This window comes from Coloeus monedula (genome assembly GCF_965178545.1).
Source record: "Coloeus monedula genome assembly, chromosome: 4".
Taxonomy (NCBI): Eukaryota; Metazoa; Chordata; class Aves; order Passeriformes; family Corvidae; genus Coloeus; species Coloeus monedula.
Window position 1 is genome coordinate 12111409 of NC_138784.1, and position 8237 is coordinate 12119645.

General features: G+C 43.9%; 1 protein-coding gene across 1 annotated transcript in view; it reads left to right on the forward strand.

The window, feature by feature from the left end:
• FAR2 (fatty acyl-CoA reductase 2) overlaps nucleotides 1-8012 on the forward strand; it is a gene marked incomplete at its 5' end in the record, with an annotated part of 58666 nt that extends 50654 nt beyond the window's left edge. The window contains 4 exons of the mRNA XM_082280959.1: nucleotides 1666-1837; nucleotides 5671-5800; nucleotides 6657-6784; nucleotides 7769-8012. Coding sequence (XP_082137085.1) covers nucleotides 1666-1837; nucleotides 5671-5800; nucleotides 6657-6784; nucleotides 7769-7931 — 593 coding nt within the window. The 3' untranslated portion in view covers nucleotides 7932-8012. The remainder of the gene's footprint in view (nucleotides 1-1665; nucleotides 1838-5670; nucleotides 5801-6656; nucleotides 6785-7768) is intronic.
• Between the last annotated feature and the right edge of the window lie 225 nt (nucleotides 8013-8237).

The window sequence follows — 8237 nt, forward strand, 5'->3', positions numbered from 1 at the left end:
GTTGGGAACAGAAGTGACTGAGATGGTGACGCTTTGAGTACCAAGGTGATGAGCTTGGAGGGAGGGAGGGAAGAGAAAGATACCTAGAAGAGAGTTTATACCTAAACATTCATTGCAAGGCAGTTCCTTCTAAAGCTCTCCAGACACAAATAAAAACTCTAGTGTTAAAAGGAACCTTGACTGATTTCTTTTCCAAATAATGCTATGCCTTGGGCTTTTTTTTTTCCTTACTTTCTTATTACTTTCCCTGCTGTTACAAAGATGTGGTCAAACAACTAAATTTTAATTTGAAGAAGCACATTCTGCTTTGCTGCAGTGTGAATCTGGTTAGTCTGACTTTGTGAAGTACTTCTTGCAGTTTCTCCTCAAAACGAAACCCTAAAACAGGCTGGAAAATGGTGTTCAATTTATTCTTGATAGTCTACCTGAGTGAGACCTGTGTCTGATTCTCCCCCTGCAGAACCTGCCTTTGAGCTGTAGGATGATTTGCTGCTGCATTTTTGTGTTGAGGTTGGAGGGGAAAGACCACCCACCCACTAAGTTGTTGCAGTAGCTTCTAGAGGTGACAAAGTTCTGGTTTGGGCTTCTTAGAAGAAGTCACTACCTGAAGTGCAGTAATGAGCTGACCACAGACACTGGAGAGTCCTGTCTGAATGTTATGATTGGAATCTGCTTATCTGAGGATGATCTGGATGTTTCTTGTGGCTTGCAAATTCTCATCTGATTTTCTATTTGTAACATAAGCTTAGAGACTAAACTATAATATGAACACAGACTTACGTCGTTAACTCTCAAATCAATTTTTTAAAAAGTGAAAAAAGCCCACATATTCTTCTTTCTTGAGCTCACTGGTGCTCAGGAATAGGAGCACCATCTGTTTATCAGTCCCTAGGATGACAGTCTTATACTCATCTACTGCAGTTCTATTAAGCCTCTGCAATATGCAAATGCCCCAGATATGCACGTCTAGATGCCAATTTGTGGCACTCTGCCATTGGCAGAGCTCAGACCCAGCATATTTTGTGCCTTAACATGCAAAGGGAATGGGAGATTCCCACCCTATCGTTTGTTTTCAAGTTAAGAATGCCAGACAGTTTGCTGCCTTAGAGCATCCAGAGGTCTTCTGAAAACAGGGAGACTTGGTGGTGGTTCAGATGTGGTCTGAAAGGATGTAATGAAGTCTTTTTAAAGGTATCACCCTGTGTGTGTAAGCCACAGACTAACTCAGACATCAGCCCTTTGGAAAATCTGATTGAAAATTAGAAATGTCATTTTTATTCTATGCTAGCAGATCAAAGTTTGCTTTCAGTGATCTAAAGAAATGTTAGCGCTTACCAATTTCTTTAATATCTGCTGCAGGTGAAAGAAGAACTGCAGCTCCTTGAAGCTCCTAGAGCTGCCTGCTTTTCCTCCTTTATGTTTTGGTGCTTTGGCAAGGTTTTTCTCTGCCACTGTTACATCTGGAGCAGGATTGGGTTTCAAATAGACAATAGATGGAGCCATCAATTGTCATGGCAGAAGGGATAAAAGCATGTCCAAGCTCTGGTGACACAGTTCAGAGAGCTATGGGCTGGAGGTGTGAAGTGCAATAACTTGGGCTGTGCTGCACCGTGGTTGTGGCCAGCTGGAAGTGATTGCCAGTGAGAAATGCCTGTTCCCTTGCAGGGCAGTACGTCATGTCCACGTTCAAAAGAAACCCTCTGGAGCAGGCCTTCCGAACACCCAACGCTCACATGACTTCCAGCTACTTGATAAACCAGTACTGGATCACTGTCAGCCACAAGGCACCTGCCATCCTCTACGACCTGTACATGAGGCTCACGGGGAGAAAGCCCAGGTAAGGAATGGTGCCCTCAGCCTCCTGCACTCCTGTGGAGAGCAGAGCTTGAACCAGCAATGAGAACTGGAATCCTTGAGCTTCTTCCTGTTCCCTTGTCTTGAGGAAAATGAGGAAAATGCATAGCTGTAGCTAAGCACAGCCTAGGGCTTGCACCCTTCCCACCACCTGGAGAACAGAACATCTTTTGAACTCAGTTTTACACACTTCATAGCTTCCCAAGGCAGAGGAGGACTGGTAGTCCTCTGTCTTCTCTGTATCCAGATCTCTACCACTTCAGCTTTCCAATGGAATCACCCCTATTTGGCATGAGCTTGCATAAGGACTTAAGACTGGCAAGGTTTAGAACATACCAGTTAATATTTTTTCCCCCATAAATCAGATGCCTAAGTAGCTGTTTCCAGCCCTGAAATCTAGGAAGCAGTTGTTTCTGAGTATGATTAAATTCTAATTGTATTTAGGAGGGCAGTTCACTGTTACAGGGGGTATTTGAGCCCTGGCAGTGGTATGGCTTGGAGGAATACCAATATCCATGTCCCATGTAGAAGGAATCCTCTTGTAAGTAACATTACTCCAGACATTGTCCTCCTTTACTCCCTGCCACCACAGAGCAGGATTTATTGTGCAATGTGAGAACAGGATGCCAGCACTGTGTGGATGTCAGCTGCTCTTGTGCTCCTCTGCTAGCTAGAAAGCTGGTTTCAGCTGTTTGCAAGGAAATCCCTGGCATTGCTCTGATTTATCCCTGACATTCTGCTACGGAGGCAGATTGGTCCATTAAAAGACTTCCAGTTATCCAGGAGGAAAGAATTACCTCTGTTTCTAACAGAGGTAAACTGAAAATGAAGCTGGAATATCCAGTCTTTGTTGAAATGGGCAGCAGTAAGGTCTTGGCACTGCCATTAAAATTGACATTTCTTTTCATGAAGTTGATTGGCATAATTAACCAGTGGACAATGCCTGCAATGCTGTAGTTAAATGTCAAACAGACCTCAGCATGATCTTCTGAACTTTTAAGATTTGCAACCTCAGCAGAGGTGATTCACCAATGAAGTTGTGAGTTTTCCAAGTTTTTGGTTTGTTTTTTTTTTAATGTAGTTCTCCTTTTCTTTTTACACACCACTTCAGCTCATCCAGGTATTGCGGCAGTGTGGTAGAAAGCACAGTAGTAGCTCATTGTTTCTTCTTTTCTCAGCTATCTGATTATCAGACCTTTATGGTCCAAGGGCAGTAAACCACATCAAATAATAAAAAAAGAGACTTATTTAGGTGTAAACTCGTTTCACATAAATCACCAGATGTCAAGCAAAACTGCCCTAAATGGTTTCTGTGAGTGCTGCACATCCATCCATGACTGTGAGCATAATGTGGTTTATGTCCTTTGTAGTCTCCTGGGGCAGTCCTGTCTCACCTGAGGATCTGCTTGTGCAAGGCTCTGTATGGGAGCAAATACAGAAATCATTGCTGTAAACAGTTTTCTGGAAGACAAAACGCACGTCTGAAGTGTGGTTACAGTGAGAGCTAATACTCATAAATTTATTCCTCTCAGTTCCTCCACAGCAGAGGATGAGGCTTTCTGTAAGAAATCTTTGCCATGTTTCTACTCAGTTGATGTTTTTCAGAAGACCTTTCCTTCGCACTAATTATTAGTCAGTGTTTGGAAAGCGGTCACAACATTTGAGCTCAGGCAGTTGACATGAAACACTGTTTTTACACACACCTCTTCATATCATAGAATCACAGACTGCTTTAGATGGGAATGAACCTTAAAAGATCATCCAGTTCCACCCCTGCCCTGGGCAGGGACACCTTCCACTATCCCAGCTTGCTCAGAGCCCCATCCAACCTGGCCTTCAACACTTCCAGGGATGGGGCAGCCACAGCTTCTCTGGGCAACCTGTGCCAGGGCCTCAACATCCTCACAGGGAAGAATTTTTTCCAGATACATTAAAGAGTTGATTCTCTTATCCTTTCTTTTTTTGGCAGTTTCCATTAGTCCTAAACACTTTAAAGATTTTTGGGAATCAGCTTGAGGGGCAGCTTCAGATCTTTGCAATCTAGCTGCATACTTTTTTTCCCAAGTTCCTAAAATGTATTAAAATATTCACAAAGCTTTGCCCCATGGTGCTTGCCCTACACAGGAAGATTAATCTGAAATAATTTTAAAGCAGTTCAGATAAACTGCATTCAGTCAACGTGCACATAATTATTCAGAATGAAGGTTCCTTTAATCTGATGGTCTGCTTTGCTTCTAAAATGAAAGCCACTTTAAGAAGGAGTGCCTATCTAAGGTTTTAGTGCTCTTTCCAGTTGCTTTGGGTGAGTTGCACAGTTCTGCTCTGAGGTGATGAACTCATTGTGTCTTTCTGTGCTCTGCTGAGGGCTTATTGCCATGGCAGGCACGTCTGCGTGGGGAGAGGCCAGCCTGGCACCATTCTCCCCCAAACTGCTGCCTTTTATTTGTCACAGCAACTGTGTTACCCTCTGGACAGCTCAAAATTTCGCATGAAAACAGCTCTGTTTTCCACAAAAATCAGCCTTTTAATGCTTTCTCTTGCCCTTACCCAGTCTGAGAGGATGTGGTGTCCTCTTAAAATTGACTGAGCCCTGTACATCACACTTTAAAACAACTGCCAGAGGCCTTTTGTACTCATGACCACTAGGACAACTAAAACAATCCTGCAGGGTAGGATAGCATTACTGTCATCCACTTTTATATAAAAAAATTAGTAAGAAAAGGCCAAGATACATGAGAGGACCTGAACCTACATTTCCAAGTCCTTAAGCAGTTATGTCCCTGAAGCAAGCCACCAAAGACCTGGAGCTGTTGGAGCGGGTCCAGAGGAGGGCCTTAATAAAGATGGTCAAGAGGGCTGGAGCACCTCTCCTCTGAGGACAGGTTGAGAGAGCCAGGACCATTGAGCGTGGAAAGAGAAGGCACCAGGGAAACCTAACAACAGTTTTTCAGTACTTAGAAAGCAGACCAGTGGGAAAAAAGGGGAGGGACTCTATAATGGATCATAATCATAGGATGAGGGGTAATGGTTTCAAACTGAAAGAAAGTACATTTAGATTAGGTAGGAGGAAATTGTTCCCTCTGAGGGTGCTGAGGCCCTGGCACAGGTTGCCCAGAGAAGCTGTGCCTGCCCCATCCCTGGAAGTGTCCAAGGACAGGTTGGATGGGGCTCTGAGCAACCTGGGCTAGTGGAAGGTGTCCCTGCCTGTGGCAGGGGTTGAAACAAGATTATCTTTAACATCCCTTCCAACCCAAACCATTCTGTGATTCTTTGGTTCTGTCTGAAAACCAAAGTTGAGCAAATGACTTCTGACCTCAGTGTCCATACTGCGGATGTGGTCACTGCTGTACTGGAGCTAATGCCAAAAATCAGAGCCTTGCTTCGGTACACAGCTCAAGCTTGGGAGCAGAAGAGAATCCCTGTGGCTGAAAGAGAAGTATCCACCTTGGGAACAGAAGCACTGCACCTTTGTGGTGCAGACTTCATCCTAGCTCACACAGGCTCTTCCCTCCACAGTGGTACATGAGGTAGATGCAACTTCCAGCCCTTGTTTAGGTCAGACCATTGAGTTGGACATCAGTGGCAAACAAATTTGCACCCGTGTTGGAGCCAACAATAGAAGCTGGGTAGCTGTAGGCTGGAGAGCTCAGCTGGAGCAGTTCAGACTTGCTGAGCAAGTTCTCAGCCGAGTGAGCAGCAGGGCAGTGCTCAGGAGGAATTGCAGTGCTTATTCACCTGGACTGGTGAAAATGCAAATGAACAGCTTCTGCATAAGGTCAGACTTCTGCTCACCTCTGCTGCTCCCCCTTGTTTCAGAATGATGAAGATCATCAATCGGCTGCACAAGTCTATGACACTCCTGCAGTATTTCTCCACCCAGTCCTGGAACTGGTCTTCAGATAATATGAATATGCTAATGAGTCACCTTAACACAGAGGACAAAAAGGTAAATATGTCTTGAATATGGGTTGCTAATCTCAGATTCTGTTCATCTGCAGCAATTGTTTTTGGGGTATTGTTGAGCTTTAAAATGATATCTAGATGATTGGAATTGATTTTAAGCTGAAATAATTTATTTCAGTAGCTTTCTGTTTATTACAGGAGAATGTTTTCAGGTCCCTTCCAACCCAACCTACTCTGTGAAAACTTCTTCCTCTCTACAAAGCCTTTCTTTGCTGTAAGAGGCAGACAGATGCCTGAGAGCTTGTTAACAATTTGTCCAGTATGAGCACCTAAAATGAACTGGGGTAGTTGGCTCTGCAACAAGTTTGTGTTTATGTCAAACACCAAAGTGACCCATTTCCTGGACTTCTGTTGATCTAGCTGCCAAAAGAAAATGCAGCACAGCTGAGAGTAACACTAATGAAGAGGCACCTGTTGACTCAATGTCCAGTTAATTTATTTACACATAATTCTAGTGACACGTTAAAATTGTGGAAGTTTTAATTTGAATCTGTTTGCCTGTGTGGAATGCCATTTTTCTTCCATGATTCTACGTGTGTGTGTGTGTGTGTGTGTGCAAATACATGTGTTTATAGAAAAGTTGCTACCTGTAAAATAAACACCTTTATTTTCTGCCAACTACCACTACATTTCTGCTTGCTTTGCCCAGATTCCCAGCTGGGTGGGACATTAACCAGCAGCTGTGAAACACAGTCTGGCAGTGCTTGGGAACTCGGTGGCTTTGAGAATCTCAGAGAGAGGGCCTTGTCAGGAACAGAGATCAATGAAGAATTGATGCTTCAAGTGAACTGGTTTTGAACTCTGGTGTTCAACTTTTGCTCTTTGTCTTTAAATCCCAGTTATACAACTTCGATGTTCGCCAGCTGCACTGGTCAGAGTACATCGAGAGCTACTGCATAGGTGCTAAGAAGTACTTGCTAAATGAGGACATGGCTGGCATTCCAGCAGCAAAGCAGCATCTACGGAAGTAAGTCACACCCAGGGACAAGGTTAGGAGCTCCTGGCTACCTTTGGCGGAAAATAATTCTAGCTATGTTGCAAAATTAGTATTGGTTAAAATGGAGATAAATAACTTATTTCTTATTGCAGCGGTTTGTCAGTATTTACAAATGTAGACTAAGGGAATAGTTTGCCATAGCAAGGAATCCTAAACAAGTTCCTCACTCATGGATCATTTTTAGGAGGTTTATAAGGACCTCAGGAATGGACTACTAACTGCCTCAGACGGTGTGCTGTGGTGCAGTGATAAAAAGGGCTCTCATAAAAATGAAACAAATCTTGAGGTCTTTAGGTGTCTTTTTTCCCTTGGTCGAGCACTGGGAACATGAGAATTAGAGAACTGCAGAAACTTTTGCTTTACAGAAAGAAGATAAGATCATGAGGATCTGAAAAACTCAGTAGTACCACTGAAATTGATGCTGTAAACTAACCCACTCCCCCCCCAAAAAAATAAAAAATGCCAGTGCTGCAGTGTTGCAACAGTGAAGGCCATTTATGATTGTTATGCAATTTCACAGCTCTAAAGACAAGGTTTCACCCAAATATGAGAACCTTGCTCATCAACTCCTGTGAAGTTGTCTCTAGCCTGCCCCAAATCCTGCAAAGTGAGAAATAGCCAATATAGGAAACCAGAGCAGAAAGTATTGGACACAGACTGTCCTAAAGAAAAACCTCTCCACGTGACTTTGCTCTGGTTTGAAATTGCGTGTACAGAAAAAGAGAGAATTCCAGTACAGCTATTCCACCTGTCTCATGAACTATTCCCTGTGCACCAGCTTCAGAACAGTCCTTGGCAAGACCAAGGACTCCTGCACAGCGTCTCTGCTGAAACAGGAATGGCAAAAAGCCCAAGGGCCACTTGTGTATAGGATTTGTTCCCAAATTTCACTGTAGGAAATGGAGGGGGCTGGTTGTTGTTTGTGTGTTTCTTGATAAGATGCCTCTTTCCCAGGCTGAGGAACATCCGATACGCGTTCAACACCACCCTCCTCGTGATCATCTGGCGCATCTTCATCGCGAGGTCTCAGATGGCTCGAAACATCTGGTACTTTGTGGTCAGCCTCTGCTACAAGTTCCTGTCCTACTTCAGGGCATCCAGCACCCTCAGGCACTGAAGCCATCCGTCAGCAACCAGCCTCTTCAGAAGGACCTCCATCTCCTCTAATCAGCAACTGTGGGCATTGGGGTCTGAAAGTAGCAGAAAAATCCACTCCCTCCAACAGCAGCTGTCATTTATTGTGCACTGTTACATGCTCACCTTTTTAATTTAACTAATGCTTTAATACATGGTGGTCTTTTCTTCCATAGGACCAGGCCGATTTTTAAAGCCATAACTGAAGCTTTAGGAACAGGTCAAGCTGGGACCCCCCATCTAGAGTCTGATGTGCAGGAGTAAGGATTAACCAAAGTCATTGTCTTCC